This window comes from Rosa rugosa, chromosome 3, assembly GCF_958449725.1.
Source record: "Rosa rugosa chromosome 3, drRosRugo1.1, whole genome shotgun sequence".
NCBI lineage: Eukaryota > Viridiplantae > Streptophyta > Magnoliopsida > Rosales > Rosaceae > Rosa > Rosa rugosa.
In genome coordinates, this window is record NC_084822.1 from 52,401,994 (window position 1) to 52,422,892 (window position 20,899).

The window sequence follows — 20,899 nt, forward strand, 5'->3', positions numbered from 1 at the left end:
TCTATATAATAGAGACTAGCAATTTCATACAAAATTGACTTAGCTAAACCATGCATGAGGTACCATGTTACATTCTCTGGGTTGAAAAACGACCTTATCGGTACCGCAGGCGTGCATGAGAGTCTTGATGTCTTCTACCAAAGTACCCTCCTCAGACCAACAAAGTTCAACAGAATTCACTAGACAAGCTACTTCTTTACTGTCAACTTCGATATCAAGAGGAATAATACCCACTTCAAGAGCAAAACAAATGCCCGCTTTCAGTGCCAATAGTTCAGTTACTAAAGGAGAGAAGTGACGCCTAATTGGGTGAGAAATCGCTCCCATTAATTGGCCAAACTCATTCCGAATAACTGCACCTAACCCTCTTCTTTCACCGTTGTTTTCCGAAGCTCCATCAGAGTTTAATTTGCACCTTCCAATTGCAGGGGTTGACCAGGTACAACTTCTGTTCACTTTTGGTTCAATGTGCTTATGGTTTGCAGCAGAGAACTCCTCAATAATGTGATGAGCTTGTTGAATGATAAGGCAAGGATTTTTGCAAGTTACCTTTCCATGCCAACTTGAATTTCGTTCATTCCAGAGCTGCCAGCAAATTACAACAAAAACTTCAATTTGTTCAAGTGGGTTGGTATGAATGATATGCTCTAACCAATGGAGAAAAGAGTTGTGATGCTTCCCAGACTTCATCCAATGAGAAAACTTCCAAACTTTCTTGCTAAAAGAACATTCTGAAAGTGCATGAAGGGCAGATTCCTCCATTGCTCCACACCTAATGCATTGGGCTGTGCCACTAATCTTTCTCCTTTGAAGATTTAAGGAGCATGGGAGAATATCAATTATAGCACGCCACAAGAACAACTTCATTTTGTTTGGGAGGTTTAAACCCCAAACTGTGTTCCAGAATTTATTTTTCTCATTTGTTCTTGAACATTCACCCCTTAACTCTTCTCTCATTTTAATATCCAACGCTGCCCTGTAGCCTGATCTAACTGAATATTTTCCATTTATTGTTACCTACATTATTCATTTACTTGATTACATATGATGATTAAACAAATATTCAAATTAATACTGTGAACCTTTTTTTGTAACTTTTGTTTAACTGCAAAATGTGGGTAAATGAGCAGGCTTAAGTACGGAGTGAAAATACAATTGGACCAACATAATTTAATCTCAATAACTCAAAAACGTTTATACTTATATAAACTGAAGACTAATATCGCTAGATTAAATGGTACCGAGTTTTTAAGATATCAGATATTACATTACTAATTAATTAACGAAAGAAAAACATATGATTAATATTTAGCCTTTATAAATAGACCCGAACCCGAAGGCACGTGTGCAAGGACCCCCTAGAACAGCAGAGCCTCCCTGGTAGCGGTTTAGAGTTGGAGTTGGAGTTGGATAATACAAATAGGAACCAGATCACACCCAGACAGACCAAAGCCCTCACGAACCCAGCAACCCTAAACCCATCTGTGTCTTCAAACCCAAGGTTTTTCAAAACCCTCTAGTCAATCATGGACGTCGATCCTAGTAACTACAATCAACTTGTAAGTATCCTTGTTTGTTTTCAGTTTTGGGGTATCGTAATTTTCAGGGTCAACTTCACTCCCAATCACTGTTCTTGATTACATCGGATTTGGTCATTGACTTGTAGAGCTTGGTGGTTTTATTGTTTATACTTCGTGATTTTCTACATAGTACTGGCCTGGTTTGATAAAGATTAAATTTTGGAGAAAAAGAATGCAGCTTTTCTTTTGCTGATTAACTTGTGTTTGTGGGGGCTTAATGAGTAATTAGAATTTATAGTCTTGTTTCTCACTGGAGGGGTCCAATTGGGGCATTGATTTCTATACGATATTGAACTCGAACTATATATACTTTTCTTTCGTGATTGATATTAATGCTGTTTTCCGCGGTGCATTTATGTTTTATGATGGTGATTCTGTGTTTGTGCAATGACAGGCTATCAATGAGAACGACACTCATAGTGTTGTCCTATCATATCTGGTGCACAACTGTTATATAGAAACTGTGGAGTCATTTGTTGCTTCTACGGGGATGAAGCAGCCTGCCGATTGTATTGATGATATGGAGAAAAGGAAAAGTAGGTGATCTTTTATCGAATGTCCTCGCATTTGATTTTAACTTGGAGATAATGTTGTAGTGCTTGATTGATGAGGGTGCTAAGCATATGTTTTTCTTCTTCTTCTTCTTCTTCTTCTTAGGGATTTATCATTGTGCAGTGGAGGGGAATGCTCTTAAGGCGATTGAACTGACAGAACAGCTGGCGAATGACTTACTGGAGAAAAATAAAGACTTGCATTTTGATCTTCTCAGCCTTCACTTTGTTGAACTTGTTTGCTCTAGAAAATGGTGAGCTAAATAACAATATGCCAAAGCTTGTATTAAGCATTTTTGGCTTTTATAATTTGTTATTTCTTTGGCAGCACAGAAGCTTTGGAATTTGCCCAGACCAATTTGACCCCCTTTGGGAAGGTGGAAAAATACGTTGAAAAACTCGAAGTATGCTTCAAAACCTTAACTATTTTCCCGGCTATATTTTGTAATCATGTATGTGAGTATGAAGCTGAACTTTGTTTTTGCTTTAGGACTTCATGGCTCTTCTTGCTTACGAAGAGCCGGAGAAATCCCCAATGTTTCATTTGCTTAGCAAGGATTATCGGCAGCAAGTTGCAGATAGTTTGAATCGAGCAATTCTAGGTTTGTTACCTACCCAACTCCCTTCATGCTTATATACACTGTATCTGCTCCTATGCTGCCATAGAGATATTTGTTTCCTTGGATATAGTGTAACTTGTTACTTTGTTAATTGTCATTGAAGCAATTACTAAATTAGTCCCTTTTACTCTGTTTATTGGGTTTTTAGCACATTCAAACCTTCCCAGTTATACAGCAATGGAAAGGCTAATACAACAGACAATAGCAGTTAAGCAATTTATAAGTGAAGACAATGCCAAGGTAGTATGCAGCTTGTTATTAATCTTTAGTTTTTTGCTTAACTTTTGAGGTTGGCTTTGTTTGGAGCTGAAGTATCACTTCTCATTTGCCCTTCTCTGACTTGTCAAAATTAATGTTTGCATAATTCTATAAGTGGTTGGATTATTTTGTGTATGGCTCAAAGTGTTTAGTTGGGTGCCAACTTGTTCACTCTGTTGTACATATGTTATGAAGAGACAAATAATGGGTGAAACACAATGAAAGATTCATTCTACTGAGTGGTAGTCACAGTGAATTCATCAATATTTTGTTTTTATTGGGATTGAGAGGAAACATGTAGATGGTTTTATTGGCTTCTAAATTTCCAGAAGTGTAGGCACCAAAGCTATTGGGGACATGGTCACTTTTGTACCCAAAAAGTGAAGGGAAGTTGAGAATGTATGCTTAGAAAAGGATGGTGATTGGAAAAAAGTTGCTGATTCCAGGAGTATAAATTGAACAGTTATATATCGATATTCATCCATTACTCTGAGTGTGCATGAGTGCTTGTGCTTGTGTGCATGTCAGTGCCTTTTCCATCCTTTTAGATAACTAGGACATAATTAGGAGGAGCAACTTCCTAGAAAATGCTTCCTCACTCTATTTACTGTGTGGTTTTGCAGAATGGGTCACAACCATTTTCTTTGAAGGATTTTCTTAGCAGCTAATGGAGGAATGCTTCAAGTACTTCTGGCGAGGAGCTATTGCGGTTGATGAGCTTTCAAGTCTTACTGTTCAGCAAGTTTGCTTCTAAGTTGCCACAAGTTGAGTCGGGGTCACCGATTGTTTCTTGTATAGAGAGTAGTGATCAATGGATTTTCAGATTAGCTGGCCATACAGAAAATCTACAATTGGGTTAAACATTTGTGCCAGTGGGTTTGTTTATGTGGGGTTTTTTGGTGGATTTAATGGTATTTTTCTTATTCTGAGACTTGCATAGTTCTGTAATCTATCTAAATTATAATGTCACATGACTTGATATGCTGTAATTTTCTCGTCATACTGGGATGTATGTCTTTTTTTTTTTTTTTTTTTTTTTTTTTTGAATAAAGGGCTGGTGAGGCTGCCCTCAAGCCTTGATTAATGAAACTGTCGAATACAAGCGGGGGACATTGAGCCTAAACGTCTTATTACAATAAATTTTGTCCTGAAATAATATCAAGAGTATGTCTTCTTTTTTTTTTTGAAGGCATACTGGGATGTTTTTATCTCATTAACTAGAACAATAATCTTAAATTAATAATTCAGTTTTTTTTTTTTTTTAATCAAACCCAAACCCAAAGGGCGGATGTCGCGGGTGTCAATATATTCATCACAAGTCAGAATAGGGCGTTATATATCCTTCCCCTGCCATCTATAGACAGACAAGAAAATAGTGGTAGTACCTACAATGATATATAGAAATAGACCCACTCATTAGACATTGGGGTGATGTTTGTTTCCCAGGACTGTGATGCTCCTCCTTAATTTCTATAACTGTCCTGGACTCTTATAACCTGGGATATGTTACTCTAAAATCTGACCCATGTTTGGTGTTGCCTGGACTAAAGCTTGCAATCGAAATCCATCATCCTTGCACCTCCTTCTTGTGGTGCCTTTGCCAGACGCTGCCGGACTTCCCACCGGTTCCCAGACTTGCCGGTCCTTCTTCTCTGACCTTCTGTGCAAACACAGCCGCAGTTGCTTCTGATCTTCGACTGCTAGAGACAGATCGCCTTCTCCACTCGAAAATTGAAACCCAGCTGTAGCTAAGTGAAACCCAGCTTCTCCACGAGAAAATTGAAACCCAGCTTCTGACCTTCGACTGCTAGAGACGGACCACCTTCTGACTTTACCGGCGTCGGTGGCGAGCTGCTGTTTCATCTGCTCCAGCACTTCCGACTTCAACTCATCGTTGCTTCCCATTCTTCCTTGAGCTCTGTTCTTCCATAGAGGGGGTGGAGTTGAATTGCAGGTTTATGTGAGAATGTTGAGAGAATGACAAACTGAAGGGAAGAGTTGAGCAAGTGAGAGAGGCTTCCACAATCCCATGGTTTTTGGTGGGATTGTGGTAGAAGGTGTTTTGGAGATTTTGGGACTCCATAGTGTAACGCCCCAAACTGCACCTCACCAGCTTGAGCACGTCACAGTGCCGCGAGACCCCGAAACATAAACCGAAGGTTCGATTTACATTCCAGAACCCCGCAAGGCATTTTATTAAATATTTTTTTTTTTTTTTTTTTTTTTGTAAACCGCACAGCGAAAACGTCTAAAATAATATTGAGGTGAAAACTTGAAAACTTTTATTTCAGATATTTGTTCGTCTAGAGCTTGAGTCAACAAGGAGTCAAGAAATAATCGACATCTCCGAGTATTGAATTTAGAATAAATGGTAAATGATCAATCAACTACTTCTGAGATAACACTAAACAATCATTAAACTTCGGAACCTGTTCCCATTACAACCATTTACCGAAGTTGACTCTGCACACCCGCTCCGTCCGTCAATCCCGTCACCAGTGCACAGTACCTGCATCCACACTGTTGTAGGGGTGAGCTTTCGTCCTCGCTGCTCAACAGGGGCTTCACCCCGGCTAGATTTGAAAACCTTTAAATAAACTTTTGTGGCGCCAGTATAAAAACATATGTAAATGCATTTTCTTTAAGAACGATGACTTAAATGATTTTCCGATATAAAATACGATGCATGAACTTCAAGTAAATACGGGCCCAAAACAATACCTGATGGCCGGTCCCATAGACCAACTACACGACCTTACCTCAAATCAATTCATAACCAGGTAAGCGTAGCGAGAGCGTCCGCTACCTAGCTACACACACGGAATCGGGTCGTCATTACGATCGCGCACCGTCCGACCGGTGTAGCTAACCCTCCGGAGGTTTTGGGGATTGAACCCAAGGAAGTCAGAGCCACCCTTCGCTCTCAAGCCATCAACGATATCTCTCACGGAATGGTTAGTATGCATTGCATTTAAACATAACCATACCATATAATTTAACATGCATCATGCTTCACTTTATATAAAACGGGAAAACTACTAACCGAGAAAGGCCCCGAATCCCCTACCTGGATTCCGAAGTCATCCGAAATTCACGAACCTTCCGTTCCTCGGGTAACTGGAGTCCTAGATTCCGACATAATAATCGTTAATGGTCCGTTAAACACTTAATTAATATATCGACGATTATCTAATCGTCCAACCCACTTTCTTTGTTTGACCAGGGTTGACCAAAGTTTGACCAAATTGACCAATCACAAAATTAACCATTTTGACTTCCTTCCATTTTTCATTAAGTGTGCCCAAAACTGCTAAGGGCACCCATTAACTCCGGATTCTTACCGGAAACAGTACTTATACCATTTTCTTCAAATCCCGGGTTGAGCATTTCGTTAATAATACCCATCTCTTTTTATTGTTACATGTGGTGTCTTCCCGACCCAATTTCTTTCCACAATTAAGTAGTAACAAGAACAACTTCACCATTCAAAACTAACACAAGCAAGGATTAAATCTATAGTTCAATCCCAGCAAACATCACAGCATGTACTTGGTCCAAAATCACAATCACAACATCATTCCATTCCCAGCCAACACATAAGTATAAACCAATTCTAAATCAAACATCCAATTCAACTCCCATCCAACCATTCGGCAATAAATCACCAAAAGCTCAGTTTCACCCCAAGAACTCGAATTTTACCTTTGACAATCAGAGTAGCTTAATCTGAGCTAACAGATATCGTGAGCAAGCAAACTTGCAGCCACTGTGCTTGGTGAATTTCGAACAGAGGGCAGAGCGCATCCTAGTCCGAAGTGCAGCAAGGACCAAAGCATCCCCGAACGCCAATTCAAGGAACCAAGCTTCCCCGGACCTCAACTGGTTTTCCAAGACGCCAGAAACGAAACTAGAAGCCTGGAATCGCCGCCATGGACGGCGGTCCGTCGATACCCGAAATCACCCAAAACACAAATTCATCAAAACTTAATCGAATTCGAGAACCACTTATACCAGCACGTAGAGCGTAAGGAGAGGGTTAGTTTTCCTACCTCACACAGCCCCGAAGGTCGCCGGAAATTGCAGAAGCATCGCCGGAAAGTTCAAACCTTTCAAGCTTCGAATCTCTCTCCACAGTCCGTGCATGGATGATCCGTGGCCAGAGGCACGTCGGCGTCGTCGAGACGAAGCGAACGCCGGTGGTCCGCCGCGAGATATGGTCGGACGGAGGAGTTCCGACCGGGTCTTGTTCTCGGGTCGTCGGGTCGCGTCGCGGGTCAGAGGGAGCTTGATGCTTCTGGAACCATCTGATGCGTTGGTCTGATGGAAGGTCTATATATAGTCCCCTTAAAAAATCTTGGATGGTCCAGATTAAGCGGTGGGTAAATGAATGGATCAGATTGAACCAGATAATTTCCATTTTCCTTAAATAATTGTTTATAATCCCAAAACTTCCAAAATTCGTAAAAATTAGCTCGGGTATCCGAAAAATTCTCCGAAAATTCCCACGAACTCGTCGTGTCGTGTATTTTATTATCGAGTAAAAAAATAACATATTCCACCTTGTGAAAAATGCAGATGAATATTCCCGAGTATTTAAATAACCACCGAGATCGAAAATTTAATTCCTTAAACGATCTCACTAAACCTTTGAATTTTTCCGGGGCTCACACACAGTCTCATTTAAAAGAGTCCATGTTGTTGCCAAACATGGGTCAAGTCTTGTTTTATTATATAAGACAATCCAATCCTATCCAATCCCACAAAACAAACATCCCCTGAAAGACGTAGAGGTAGCGGATATCCTCTTTCGGTACTACTCCAGAGGTGCTAGAAGTACATAGAGTGTTCCTAATACAAGGAATTTATTGTAATTAGACAAACTAATAACATAGGGATGGGTCTAGGGCAAACACCCCAGCTCATCATAGTAGCCCAAAAAGGACAGCCCATGAAAAAGGCTCAAACTTGGGTCCGGCAAAGATTGGGTTGGCCCAAGCCCAAACTTCATCTTCCTCAGCCGACTGGTCGTGCGTACAACTCCGGCGTAGTTCCAGTGGTCTCCTCCGCCGCACCCCAACATCGTCCCAACGACCCACGCCGCTACAAACCCCCGCTGCCACGCCCTGAGTCGCAAAGCCCACACCGAGCTACGCCGCTACAGAAACCGCTGCACCACTTCATGCTCCCTGATCCAGGATCCTCCACCGCCGCCCAGTCACCTTCGATTCGCCAGATCTGGAAATCCCTCGATGAGGTGCCCCACCCATGTACTCACAACCACCCGCCTGAGGTCCCGTCGGTCGGACTCGCCGCCAAGCCATCCAGGCCCAAATCCCGAGCCAAAACCGTCTCCAAGAAGCTCCCAGGCATATTTAGAATCCCCGTCCGGCAGCAGCCCTCACCGGCGAGGCGAACCACCGCCGACAAAGAGCGCCACCAGACGAGAACAAGTTTGCAACCTAGACGCCGATCAGTCTGAGTTTTGCGGAGCTAACCCTTTGTTTCGATAACTATTGGATAATTAATAATCCAGTTTATAAATGCTAATTATCAATCAATGTGAAAAAAACAAAAAAAGTAAATATTTAATTGTATTAAAATAAGGTAAAATTGAAATCCAAGTTTTAGTAAAAAATGGGAAAAATTTTCCGGTGCCAGGATTAGTTCGGATCTTGGAGAAATCTTAATCCATAGCATTGTGCTTCACTAGACTGAAATCTTAGTGCTTTTGCAAAAAAAAAAATCGGTTTCATAGCTGTTATTACATTTTCCGAGTGCTTTTGCAAAAAAATATTCCGGTGCCAAGATTCGAACCTGGGAAAAATAATCATTTTCCATAACATGTGCTACAACAGATTTGTTGTCAACAATATGCTTTTAGTTATACTTAACTAACAAAACTCCTACATCCGAGTGAGAAATTAACATTTTCCATAGCACGTGCTACACCAGATTTGTTGTTAACGTTATGCTTTTAGCTAACAAAAACCTACATGGGCTTAAAGCTGGGCTTCCCGACCCAAAGTGAATGGGCTCGGATTAGGATTATCCGTCCCGCCGCACCGCTTGTCTACCTTGTGCAACTCTGTTCCCCAGATATGGCGTCTCTCTTCTCCACACCAACTTCAACTTCAACTTCAACTTCGTATCTCTTCCGTCAAAAATCCTCCTTATACGGCACCGTTTTCCCTCTCAGGTACTACATCTCTCTGAACGTTACGGCTTTCCCAAACTATAAACGCGGTTAAATTCAGCGCTTGTTGTACACAGGTGTGACCGGAAGCCCGGCAATTTGAGAAGCACGGGTTACTTTGAAATTAGCTGCCGACTTAGCACCAGAGCCAAAGAGTCGTCGCCGTCTCCGGCTTTAAACCTGAACAAGGAGCCTCACAAGTACTTTGACCAGGTCGTCATCACGGTCCGCTCCGGCGACGGCGGCCACGGCGCGGTCCTCAACATGCCGAACCAGAAAGCTACTAAGCCGCCGCAGGGGAAGGTTGAGAAGGAGAAGGCCAGGAGGAGAGGATTGTTGAAGAGGGACTTCGGCGGGTCCCTCATTCTTCCCACAGGTGGCCATGGAGGTGATGTGGTGATATATGCTGATGAGGAGGAAGATACATTGCTGGAGTTTCACAAGAAAGGGAGGTACAATGCCAAGCGCGGCGGAAATGTGGCTGCTATGGGGGTTTTGACCTCCCAATTGAGAGATGGAGTTGCTGCCCCAACTCTGCGCATTCCTGTGCCTGTAGGTTTGTGCAAGAATAGAATTCGGAAACTTTGTTTATCCATTAACATCAAAGATAGGATGGTGAATGTGATTAATGTGCATTTGGCTTATATATGTATCTGTGCTGATGTTAGGTACTGTTGTGAAGCGGAAACGAGGGACGCTGTTGCGTGATCTAGCCCAGCCAGGTGATGAAATCCTTGTAGCAAGGGGCGGACAAGGAGGGGTGAGAGTAATTGGAGTGGAAATTTTCAGTATTTTCTGTACAGATTTAGAACTGTTTGAGTGTTATCGAGACTATCTTTGCATAATACTGATTTGAATATTGATGTGCATTTGCATTTGGTTCTCTTTGGTTTTGTGCAGATTAGCTTGGTAGAAATGCCAGAGCGTAGCAAGAAAAAGTTGATGGCTTTGACCACTAATGTGATGAGAGATGATAGCGATAAGGTAAAGTGTTCATGCTTATTCTCACTTAGTATTCCGATGTGAATTATGTGTATTCAGATTCATTGCCTTTTTAGTACCTTTTAAGCTCAGTCATGTCGGTATTTCTTTTTGTTGAGTTTAGTAATACCAGAAATCACTGTCATTCTTAAGCCTAATTCTATTAGTTGTCCAGAAATAGAGTCCGACAGTGAGATTTGTGACATTGGTGTTACTTCTCTTTTCCTCCCAATAGTTACTTTTAGACATGGAGTAACGGAAGCATAAGTAAATGTAGGTTCAACTGTAATTGTTTCAAAAAACTAGTCAAGTGCAATGGGGTGGATTTCCTGCTCAATCAGATGTTTACCCGTTACTGTACAATCAGAACAATAAACTGTATGCAATAATCATATTCTGGTCTCTATTTTATATTTTAGACAAGTTTTATAGTCATATGTAGATTATTGCAGGTTTTATCACTTGGTCAACCTGGAGAGGAGGTTACTTTGGAGTTGATTCTACGAGTTGTTGCTGATGTTGGTTTGGTTGTAAGTATTCTTTCCTGTTTTCTCTATTTATGATATTAATATGCCTTCCATGGGATGAGAAGAACCAAATTATTGAACAAGACTACTTCTCAAAGGTATTAATATGTTCTTTAGACCGTTAAAACTTACTTTAAATTGTTGTAGGGCCTCCCAAATGCTGGAAAGTCAACCCTTTTGGCAGCTACTACCCTTGCAAAACCTGATATTGCTGATTATCCTTTCACAACCTTAATGCCGAACCTAGGACGTCTTAATGGTGACCCAAGTTTAGGGGCTCAGATGTATACTTCTGAAGCAACATTAGCAGATTTACCTGGTCTTATTGAAGGTGCTCATCTTGGGAAGGTAATGGCCTAGTAGCTTATTTATTCACATGTTTGTAGCTATAAGCTGCTCAATTCAAACTGTCATCCTTTAGGGTCTAGGTCGCAACTTCTTGAGGCATCTAAGGAGGACTCGGCTATTGGTCCATGTTGTTGATGCAGCAGCCGAGGATCCTGTTAATGACTACAGAACCGTCAAAGAAGTATGTGTTCCCTTATGAATTATTTATGTGCTGTATTCGCGTAATACAAAAATCTATTCCCCCTGATAGAAACTCAAATCATTCACAAAGAAATAGAATCTTGATTATAATTTTGGTTTGATATGGATAAGGCAAGAAGCAGTTCGAGTTGTTATCAATATGTTGATCTTGCACTGATTATAGGTTTCATAATTTCCAGGAATTGCGAATGTATAACCCTGATTACCTCGATCGACCATACATTGTGGTATTGAATAAAATTGATATTCCCAAGGTTTGTAAACTTTTATTTATTCTAGCAAGGACAATGCTTTTTGAAATGATCTGATTGTCACTGCTATCTCTTTTGTATATCTGTATGACAGGCAAGTGAGAGGCTTCCATCTCTGACTAAAGAAATAATGAGACTCGGTAGTGATAGGCCATCTACTTTAGATACAGCTCAAACACTGTCAACCGAAGGTGGAAATGCAGATGTACCTTCTTCTGGAGTTCCTAGTAGAGACAGAAAGGAAAAAGGAATTGAAGACTATCCACGTCCCATTGCCATTGTAGGAGTCAGTGTTTTGTAAGTTCATCTCTACTATCACTTGGGATGCTTTGTCACGTTATTAGTTTTATGCTTCTGTCTTTTCTGTTTTGCAAGTGCTATCTTGATTCTCTTGGCACCTACAAAATGCACATATTTTTACGGCAGAGCCAAACAAAGGGCCTTTCCATTCCCATTTAAATGATTTTACTATGCAGGAACAGATTTCCCTGTGTAGTATATTATTCATACCTTGTAGCAGTTAATCAGAACTACCCCAGCTTAGTTCTAAGCACTTGTATTACAAGAGCAGCAACCTAATAGAAAGTTGCATTATTTTGGGTTTTCAGGAAAGGCATCAAAACTAATGAGATGCTGAAGGAGATAAGGGCAGCTCTGAGAATGTGCCGCGACTGAAATGAAGCATTAGATTGAGTGTGAAACCATGAGATCTGTGTAGAACAGAAACGCCCTTTATTACATGGTGTTCTTCTCAGATAGATAGGTCAGACAATTTTGATTTTTATTTGCATATATGTTGAAGATGTATAGTTCATGAAGTAGACATTATAGTGAAATCATGATTCATGAATATAATCCTCTTTCTTTACTGATTTAACATAGTGAATGATATCCTACTCTCGAAATTTCCATTTTGCGATGAATTTCTATTGTTTAATATTTTCCTAATAAACTTGATATCAAGGCTTTGTCAACATTTTTACAATACTCAGCCGAAAAAAAAAAAAGCATTTTTACAATTCTAATACATGTTATTATATAAGACTTTAGGTTTGTCAGTGTTTTCTGATAAGTTGTATTTCCCGTTCGATATTTCCATTTGCTTGATGCCATCGTAGTTTTCCATATCTCTCAACATTTTTGTTCGCATTTGCATACATTTTTCCTTTCGTAGTCTCATCAGTATTTCCTTTCACAGGCGGGTCGACATCTCTATTTGTGCCCACATTGACATCTATTCCGTTTATGCCAGCATTAACATCTATTCTGTTTGTGCACACATAGCGCTTGAATCACGCACACATTATGTACGCTCGAATCGAGCACACATCGTTTATGTCGGAATCCCGCACGCATCGTTCACTTTACTCACATTGCTATTCTGTTTAAGCTAGCATTGCACTCACATTGCTATTTTTGTTTACGCTTGCATCATTTTCATCCACATTGTGCTTACATCGCTCCTGCTCGCATCGTGCTTATATCGTTCTTGCTCGCATCGCTAATTTTGTTTGTGCTTACATCAATATTCCATCAACATCAATATCTATTACCTTTTCTGTTAACATCACCGCATTAGATTCATCATTCATCGTGCTTACATCGTTCCCACTTGCATCGCGCTTGCATCATTCTCGCTCGCATTGTCAATTCTGTTGGTGCTTGTATCAATTTTCCATTAACATCAATATCTATTACCTTTTCTGTTAACATCAATGCATTAGATTCATCATTCATCGTGCTTACATCGTTCCCACTAATTCCGTTTGCACTGCGCTCGCATCGCCATTTCTATTTGTGCTCCCATCAAGATATCTATTACCTTTTCTGTTAGATTCATCATTCATCATACTTTTCGGATTCTTCTATGATTTGTGCGCTAGTGAGGACTAAAATGATAAGCAGTCTCAAACATTCCACTCGGTAATAGGAAAAGATCTCTCCTTTTGCTTACTTCATGGACAAAAAAAGTGTTATAAATCCATCGCACACATCACTCGTGTCACCTATCAAATAGTCACTCCAGGGTAGAAAACCATGATTGGATAAGCACAAACAGAGGCTGCGCAATGATTATTTACTGCAAAACCAAGACGTGCACCAGTTTGGGAAAAAAAAATCCTTCAAGGCCTAAGATTCATTGAATCTGCGATTTCTGTGTACGGCCTTATCGAAATTCAGGTGGGTCCCACAATACTCTCATTAAAAAAAAATTAAAATTGTCACCCTTGCATGGAATCCATGGATTTAGGAAACCCCACGTATCAAGCTAATTGTCAAGCTTTGGTTTTGGGAAATAACGTAGCAGGGTCTTATCTCCAAACGTTTCAACACCGCCTCCTATAGTAAATGACGATTGTCCACAATCACTCTCTCTTCTAATCCCTTAACACTTCGATAAACAAAGAGAGAATGAAAAAGCGAAACTGGAATGTTGCTTCTGGTTGTTTGACACCTGAGCAAGTATGCAAACAAAGTGTTCGGCCATGTGTGTATAAGAGAAGTTAACAGTGAGGCTGGCCGTGGACACGATCTGTCTTGTTCACCATGACAAGTATCACTGCAGCCCCAGCAGAAGCCACGTTTCAGGTGTGCCCCATTACTGCAATCTGGCTCCTACTCGATCGTCTTATAAATTCCGCCACCCATTTCAGTTCTGGGCTCATCAGACTCTCAGAACATTTTCCCCTCGTAGTTCTCTGAAAATGTTGAAATCCGGGATAGGTAGCAGTGTTGGGGTTGGGGAGAGGAAAACGGTGAAGAAGCCGGCGCAGGCCAGCTCGAGGAAGGGGTGTATGAGAGGGAAAGGTGGGCCGGAAAATGCTACGTGCACTTACAAGGGTGTTAGGCAGAGGACTTGGGGGAAATGGGTGGCCGAGATCCGCGAACCTAATCGCGGAGCTCGTCTCTGGCTTGGGACGTTCGACACGTCCCATGAGGCCGCCATGGCCTATGATGCTGCTGCCAGGAAGCTCTATGGCTCCGAGGCCAAGCTCAATTTGCCCGATCAACTTGTACCCCATTCTCCACAGCCTCCTGTGCAGAACAATAATCTCCAGATGGCTCAGATGCAGGTGGCGAATACATCATCTGGTGCTGCATGTTTTCCAACGGTGACAGGAGTACTGAGCAATGATGTTTCCGTACCGGTTGTGCTCCAGGACAATACTAATAGTACCTACCCGGTTCCGATTCCTTTTCCTAATCCGAGCATGCAAACCTGCTATGGTAACACATACGAGGAGAACAACAGCAACACCACTATGTCTATGCTCACAAAAGAGGAGAAGAACGAAGGAATTGATCAAGGGTTCTGGGAGAACGTAAATACAAAAGTGTTGCCGGTGTTTGATGACTCCATATGGGCCGAGGCTGCCCTGTCCATCGATTTTCCGGTGATCGAGAATCACGGGATTTTCGCCAGCAACTTCGTTGATGGAAATGCTTGGGAGGCATTACCTGCTTCTTGGTGCGCTTAGATACCTGGGAAGCTAGCTATAGCTCAAGTCTCAAGTTTCTTAAATCTGAACATGGTGGGGAAAATTAGTTGGCAACTTGGTATAATGTAAATTAGTACTTAGAATATATATACGTAAGTACGGTGTGTGGACTTGTGTATATATACTATATCGTATATATTGTATAAATGTGTATCTATATATGGGTATGGGCGGCGGTGCCGAGTGGGTTTCTGTGGGCTTTGTCAGGCTGGATGGCTCATTCTATGGCTCAAACCAGATCGTCTGGTTTTTTACGTTTCTGTTTTGTTTATCTTGTTTTAGGATCTACTCAGTAATTCTGAGTCAGCCCTTGCAATTATATTGTTCTCTGCAGGGGCTATTGTTCTTGTTTATGTATGGATGGATGTAAATTACTCATGTATGAGTACACTTTCTAGTTTCTAACGTACCACTTTACATGTAGATCTACTCGTGCCAATCTGTTTGCCTCTGCTGCTGTTTCTGCTCTGCAAAGCTTTATCTTTTCGTTATCTGGCCACAGATAGATTTGGCAGAATTTTCGTCCTGTTATGAACAGTCAAATTTCCTCTTTCCGTTCTGCTTACAACTTTTATGTCAATGCATGTCTCCAATTCAGGACTGTATTTTCTGAAGCGGGGGATGTACCTCTTCAGCTTTGAAGTTTAAACGTATCCATAACATAACAACAGTGAAACCAATCCATCTCTGTTTCATGCAAGTTGTCCATTTTATACCAATCCATCTCTGTTTCATGCAAGTTGTCCATTTTATTGAGTATTGACCAAACTAAAAGCTTCACTCAAACGCTATCCTCTGTTGAGTGATGAACAAGAATGAAAGCAAATGCAAGGAAGGTGCCGGAAGATCATTTTCCGGCAAGTAACTCACCGGTAATAATCAGATCAGACCCACAATGATAAGCCATGTGCTCCCTCTGTTAATATGAAACTGCCAAATACATAGTTTGCTAAACACAACCAGTCTTGAAACTTGACAGCAGAGCCAAAACACCGGCCGAATTAATGAATCACCCCCCCTTTGTGGGAAAGCATACATATCAATTAGTTCAACCCAAAATTTGTGCCTCTGCAATTTTTATTTAGTTATTTGGCCACCACTTCAGATAGATATAAACCAAGTGCCCTTCCAATTTCTGTAACTCCACTTTCGTCAGCTTTTGGCCGCTTAACGTTGGAATAGGTTGGAGCAGAGCGAAGTGCTGAGAGCTATTTCGTCCTGTTATCAACTTTCAGGTTTCCTTTTCCTAGTTTGCTGGCAACTTGTATTTGAACGCTTCCGTCTTATTAGATTCAGGAGTCAGTTACTCTTTGACCCTTTGTCCTTTGGGTTTGAACTTATCCATAACACAGCTCAGGCTTGAGTAATACTAACATGCATACAGCTCAGCAACACTATATAATTTTACAATATTTGAAAGTAACTGATTTTTTATGGAGGGGGGCAACTTGTTTTGGGCCAACAATTGAGCAATTACAATTTATAACGCAGTTAGGGACGATGACTTTTCCAAAGTAGCTTTCCAATATCTGTTGCGTAACCATAAAGAATCAGCTTCTACTGCATAACCATCTTGATTCCTATGCCAACTGAAGAAGGCATAGCTTCTGTTTTTGATCTCAAGAATCCCATGGCCAAAGCTAGCCTCACGAAATGCCGAGTAGCTTGGCTGCGGCTCTGTCATTCTGCATAACAAAAAAAGCAGTCAATTCTCCGAACTTTCAATCAAGGAAAAGAAAAGATTGTTAATATGTTAACACCACATACTCGGTAACCAATCCTTCTAGATTTCCTCCATCTCCAATTGTTATGTAAACTGGCGCTGATTGGTCACTTATGGGAGTGCAAAGTCCATTTGTTATGTTGTATGCAATGTTTGATATCCTTTCCTGTGATCCAAACATACATGGTTTTAGACTAACATCACTGAAAAATCATCATTTTCATGTAAATTATTGTCTACTTACAGATCGTTCATAGGCATGAACATGACCGGCAAAGACAACATCTACTTTATAATCCACGAACCATTGCTCATACATAACCCTCATGGTTTCACCTTCCATATAATGATGCACATAGCTGCTATACATTGGACAATGCACAAGAACAATAAGCCATGGTGTCTCAGTTCTGTTCACTTTAGGCAACTCCTTTTCAAGCCACTTATACTGAGGAGTATATTTTCCTGGAAATTAAAGTGCTGTGAAATTGCTGGGACTTCGAGTAAAAGATATGAAGTGATGAAACTAAACATTCATATTACCTACCATATGCCGAGTAAGAAGACAAGACTATGATATATGCTGAAGCTCTCTTGATGGAGTACCACAGAGGAGATGTACTATCTGAAGCTTTGTATGGAACAAAAAAGCGATTTGTATATGGTTTGAATGGTATACTTTCACCCTGCATTGACATTAGTACAGTTATTTTAGTACGTCTTAACTGAGGCAAGCATTGGTGAAGCATACCTAGATGTAATATTAGGCACAATCTGACAATCCTTTGAAAAATTGTAAGCAGTAGAAGAAAGTAACACACAAAAGAGAGGCATACATATTGAGGAGCAAAATCAATTTCGTGATTTCCCGCAGTCCAAATCCAAGGTTGATAGGCAGCATTTCTCTCTATGAATCTCCCCCATGTATCCCATCTTCTATTGTCATGAAACGGATAAGCATCTGCATAAGAGAGGTCCCCAACGAACAACACCGTCTGTCCTTTTGCTGGGTTTAACTCATAATGAGTAAGTGTTCGATTTGAATCAGGAGTCTGACCAATATCCCCTGCTCAAAATGCTCAGCTGAGTAAGAACAAGATACAATGCACAAATATAGATTCAAAAACCTCATAAAACAAGCATGTCTATTATGCATATGTAGACATGTAGTAGATGACATGTTCATCTTAATCTGATTCAGCAGCAATGCTTAGTCAGTTAAATGATTCCAGTGTACTATCAAACCTATGCTGGCTAGCAAGCTTTCAACTACGTATGAATTTAGGAAGACGTAATAAATTAGAAAACAGAATCTAAATTACCTATGAGGCCAAAAGTATAGGGAACATCAGGACCAACTTTAGGAGGGGTTATAAACCAAAAACGTCTCGTGGTATTCCCAATCCCAACTTGATAGTAGTATTTGGTGTCAAACTGCAGTTGTCATGCAACAAAGTATGTACCTTCAATTCGATTTGATTCAAAAACAAACAAGGAAGGGAAACTAGTACTTACTACTTACCTCCAAATTGTCAATGGTACAGTGATGAATGTAACCAGAGGTGTAATTGAAGTACTTGTAAGTAAGAACAATGCCATGAGCAGTCTTTTTCAGATTGCTACTATTGTCTGCCCAGTACACCACAGTACTTGAACCCGGTTCATTTGGAGTCACCCAAGACACAATCACTCCCTTCCCCTCATGATCCCCTTGTGTTATATGAACCTAGCTTCAACAATCAATCACTTTTCTTCAACACCCAGAAACAAATCAAAACCCACAAACCAAAGCAACGATCTTGAACTATCCATACCTGTTGAGGGGAATTATACCCAGGAGGGGATCGGAACACGTCACTGTCTAAAGGCATATCATGGACCAAGTCATCGTTCCTCAAGTAACTACTTGTGATCCCACTTTCACAAAGCTTGACAGAAAGAATCAGGACTAGTATGGTAGCCGCTACAAGCCCAGTAGAGTAGTCCATCTCTGTCTTCTTCCTCATCCAATGCTTCGTAGAAAGACTGTAAATAGAAGATTGGAGTAGACACCACTACTACTTGTGTTGGTTGGAGTAGACACTACTACTACTTGTGTAGGCTGCTATTTTTGGGCAGACAAGGCAAACGGTCAGTAAAAACGGCCAATTGCTTTCTAACTTTCCACGTTTATTCATCGAATATTCTTCACTGTTGGAACCGAATATGCTATTGGTTCTAGACCACTACTGCTCGGCAGAAATCTAGGAATCTAAACGACAAATGACTCCGTGACACATCCAAACATACCAAATCATCGAAAATTCTTCAATACACGGTGGTGGAAGTACACGGAGTGTCTGATAGACACGTGGTATAATCTGAGACGTCCAATGTGTGGGGTCAGCAGTCAAGTCATCTGGACCATCGATTGAAACTAACTCTTAGTCTGACAGTCAACGTTTGTGTTCTCTATATGTAAAAAAATTTGGATGGTAAAAAAGCTATAAACCGTTGCGTGGGTTGCTATCCAGTGTGGGAAAACGAAGATCGGAGAGGAAGAAGAAGATGGAGATAGAGAGAGAGATATGCACCAGACCCGAGTTCGTCCAGATCAATCGCCCTTTTTCTAATCGAGTGAGAGGATCGGTTGCGTACAAATTTCAAACCAGTTTCAGTAGGAGTCATCATGAAGAGGCTTAGCAGCTCAGATTCTTTGGGTGCCTTGATGTCCATCTGCCCAACCAAAAACAGGTTGATTTTCTAATAAACAAACCCCTTTTTGATCAAATGGTGCCTTTGTTCTTTTGTCTCTTACGATTTTCAGGAATTTATTAAGAAAAATTGAACCTTTCGGCACTAGTACTTTGTGATTTGAAGTTTTGTCATCTTGAATTAAAACCATGAATCCCTTCCTTCCTGTATGGAATCTGATCTAGCTGTAGTTATTACTTATTTGGTTAGTCCGGCCAATAATTCATCTCTCTGTTTGTTTTTGCTTGGTTGAGCAGGTGAACAGAGTCCAAGAAACAACCATGTTTGCAGCAGAGACTTCCAGTCCATGCTGGACGGCTGAGACGAAGAAGGATGCGTGGAAAAGTCAAGTCTGTTGCTGAGAAGAAGCGCCGGCTGGCGTGCGGCCGGAAGGGAAGGCACAGAGGTCCGGGTTTGGTCTCGGGAGTGATTGGATTCAGATTTTGGTTGGAACGGGTTTGGGCCTCTATTTGGGCCGGGTGTAGAGCTGATCACTGCTCTAGCCCAACTTAGGTGTATAAAGCTCTTTTAAGAAAATATTTTTAAGTTGATAGATTGAATATCAGATTTAATTAAGTAAATAACAACTAAAGTTAAATTTTATTAATCCGAACTCCATCCTTCACTTAATTAAAATTCTAAAAGTAAATGGTTAACATTTACTACAACTGTAAGTATTTTTAACTCATTAACATTTAATTTAATGTTTTGATGATTAAAGTCATTCTCTCAAATTTATTTTAAATCGTTGATATAGTTTAAGCATACGAGAGTGCGGACCAAACAATGCGTTAACAACAAGAATGGTGACAGAGTTATTGACATTGAGTAATTCTATTATTGTGTTCGACAATATTGATCAAGATCATAACAACGATGACAATGACTAATATTTTTAGTGTAGGTAGGTACTTCACTTCCATATTATATCATCCAACGGTCAAAGTGTCAAACTAATAAATTGATATGTTCATCCACCACAACATTAGTTTAAAAAAAAAAAAAAAAAAAAAAATTCATGATGACCAAATTAATCCAATCGTCATTTCAGTATCAAACAAAGCGGTTTACTTTTTATATGCTTATACTTCCTTAAGAGGAGCTAAACCATGAGAAGATAAACTTCCCAAATTTTTTATGTTAGTTGATCTAACTCATAATCATGAGAGTATGAGAGGCAATAGATCGAAAAAAGAAGCCGTGAATGAGCGGTTATGACTATATTAGTTTTATCTGGTATTTAAGGTTTAGGGTTGACTTAGTAGATTGAGACTCAAACGACGACGAAAATAGTTGAAATTTATGTTCTGGTTTCATCTCAAATGTCTATTTTGATTTCATCTAAAATGTTTTGTAACTATTGTTGTTTTCTGGTCTCATTTTGGCGACCCTCGTTCTGGTCTCATTTTTATTCATTTGGTGTTTATCTCAAA

At 40.5% G+C, this 20,899-nt stretch overlaps 4 protein-coding genes and 2 long non-coding RNA genes across 10 annotated transcripts; 4 read left to right on the plus strand and 2 right to left on the minus strand.

Annotated features, from left to right (window-relative positions):
* The first annotated feature begins 1,346 nt into the window (after positions 1-1,346).
* LOC133738548 (uncharacterized) lies at positions 1,347-3,998 on the plus strand. Of its 3 annotated transcripts, none has more exons than XM_062166107.1 (7): positions 1,347-1,559; positions 1,975-2,116; positions 2,238-2,385; positions 2,460-2,535; positions 2,622-2,733; positions 2,900-2,991; positions 3,633-3,998. In XM_062166107.1, exons 1-7 carry the CDS (start codon positions 1,527-1,529, stop codon positions 3,675-3,677), a joined length of 648 nt encoding a protein of 215 aa, XP_062022091.1. In that variant the 5' UTR covers positions 1,347-1,526; the 3' UTR covers positions 3,678-3,998. The 3 variants fall into 3 exon arrangements, with proteins under 3 accessions (XP_062022091.1, XP_062022092.1, XP_062022093.1); XM_062166108.1 differs by having other exon boundaries at positions 2,256-2,385; XM_062166109.1 differs by lacking the exon at positions 2,900-2,991.
* A 2,467-nt stretch (positions 3,999-6,465) lies between these two features.
* On the minus strand, positions 6,466-7,300 carry LOC133739538 (uncharacterized). Its single transcript, XR_009860673.1, has 2 exons — positions 7,059-7,300; positions 6,466-6,924 (listed from the first exon to the last, which is right to left on the minus strand). It is a non-coding gene; the product is annotated as an uncharacterized LOC133739538 (long non-coding RNA).
* Positions 7,301-9,043: 1,743 nt separating this feature from the next.
* Positions 9,044-12,965, plus strand: LOC133736896 (probable GTP-binding protein OBGC2). 2 transcript variants are annotated; one of them, XR_009859768.1, is made up of 11 exons: positions 9,044-9,205; positions 9,280-9,758; positions 9,871-9,962; positions 10,103-10,186; positions 10,636-10,713; positions 10,858-11,058; positions 11,132-11,239; positions 11,439-11,513; positions 11,605-11,807; positions 12,119-12,273; positions 12,709-12,965. XR_009859768.1 is itself a non-coding variant. In XM_062164499.1 (10 exons), the coding sequence occupies exons 1-10, from the start codon at positions 9,108-9,110 to the stop codon at positions 12,183-12,185; spliced, it is 1,485 nt and encodes a 494-aa protein (XP_062020483.1). In that variant the 5' UTR covers positions 9,044-9,107; the 3' UTR covers positions 12,186-12,387. The 2 variants fall into 2 exon arrangements, 1 of the variants encoding a protein (XP_062020483.1); XM_062164499.1 differs by lacking the exon at positions 12,709-12,965 and having other exon boundaries at positions 12,119-12,387.
* A 119-nt stretch (positions 12,966-13,084) lies between these two features.
* Positions 13,085-16,231, plus strand: LOC133736898 (dehydration-responsive element-binding protein 2D-like). The gene has a single exon (XM_062164503.1). It carries the CDS (start codon positions 14,216-14,218, stop codon positions 14,987-14,989), a length of 774 nt encoding a protein of 257 aa, XP_062020487.1. The 5' UTR covers positions 13,085-14,215; the 3' UTR covers positions 14,990-16,231.
* Positions 16,232-16,369: 138 nt separating this feature from the next.
* On the minus strand, positions 16,370-18,849 carry LOC133736897 (purple acid phosphatase 2-like). Of its 2 annotated transcripts, XM_062164501.1 has the most exons (8): positions 18,548-18,848; positions 18,256-18,459; positions 18,056-18,167; positions 17,570-17,799; positions 17,281-17,419; positions 16,978-17,198; positions 16,778-16,899; positions 16,370-16,695 (listed from the first exon to the last, which is right to left on the minus strand). In XM_062164501.1, the coding sequence occupies exons 1-8, from the start codon at positions 18,737-18,739 to the stop codon at positions 16,491-16,493; spliced, it is 1,425 nt and encodes a 474-aa protein (XP_062020485.1). In that variant the 5' UTR covers positions 18,740-18,848; the 3' UTR covers positions 16,370-16,490. The 2 variants fall into 2 exon arrangements, with proteins under 2 accessions (XP_062020485.1, XP_062020486.1); XM_062164502.1 differs by lacking the exons at positions 16,370-16,695; positions 16,778-16,899 and having other exon boundaries at positions 17,044-17,198; positions 17,277-17,419; positions 18,548-18,849.
* Positions 18,850-19,036: 187 nt separating this feature from the next.
* Positions 19,037-20,073, plus strand: LOC133740331 (uncharacterized). The gene is made up of 2 exons (XR_009861130.1): positions 19,037-19,466; positions 19,724-20,073. It is a non-coding gene; the product is annotated as an uncharacterized LOC133740331 (long non-coding RNA).
* The last annotated feature ends 826 nt before the right edge of the window (positions 20,074-20,899 follow it).

Bases quoted from the DNA above. Each gene is read 5' to 3' on its own strand.
- LOC133736896 (XM_062164499.1), top strand. From the start codon at position 9,108: ATGGCGTCTCTCTTCTCCACACCAACTTCAACTTCAACTTCAACTTCG. The intron at 9,759-9,870 runs GTTTGTGCAAGA...TGCTGATGTTAG, and splicing joins GCGCATTCCTGTGCCTGTAG to GTACTGTTGTGAAGCGGAAA. The intron at 10,187-10,635 runs GTAAAGTGTTCA...AGATTATTGCAG, and splicing joins TGAGAGATGATAGCGATAAG to GTTTTATCACTTGGTCAACC.
- LOC133736898 (XM_062164503.1), top strand. From the start codon at position 14,216: ATGTTGAAATCCGGGATAGGTAGCAGTGTTGGGGTTGGGGAGAGGAAA.
- LOC133738548 (XM_062166107.1), top strand. From the start codon at position 1,527: ATGGACGTCGATCCTAGTAACTACAATCAACTT. The intron at 2,734-2,899 runs GTTTGTTACCTA...TTGGGTTTTTAG, and splicing joins TTTGAATCGAGCAATTCTAG to CACATTCAAACCTTCCCAGT. The intron at 2,992-3,632 runs GTAGTATGCAGC...GTGGTTTTGCAG, and splicing joins TAAGTGAAGACAATGCCAAG to AATGGGTCACAACCATTTTC.
- LOC133736897 (XM_062164501.1), bottom strand. From the start codon at position 18,739: ATGAGGAAGAAGACAGAGATGGACTACTCTACTGGGCTTGTAGCGGCT. The intron at 17,800-18,055 runs GTAATTTAGATT...CATTTTGAGCAG, and splicing joins CTATACTTTTGGCCTCATAG to GGGATATTGGTCAGACTCCT. The intron at 17,420-17,569 runs GTATGCCTCTCT...ATGTCAATGCAG, and splicing joins TTGATTTTGCTCCTCAATAT to GGTGAAAGTATACCATTCAA.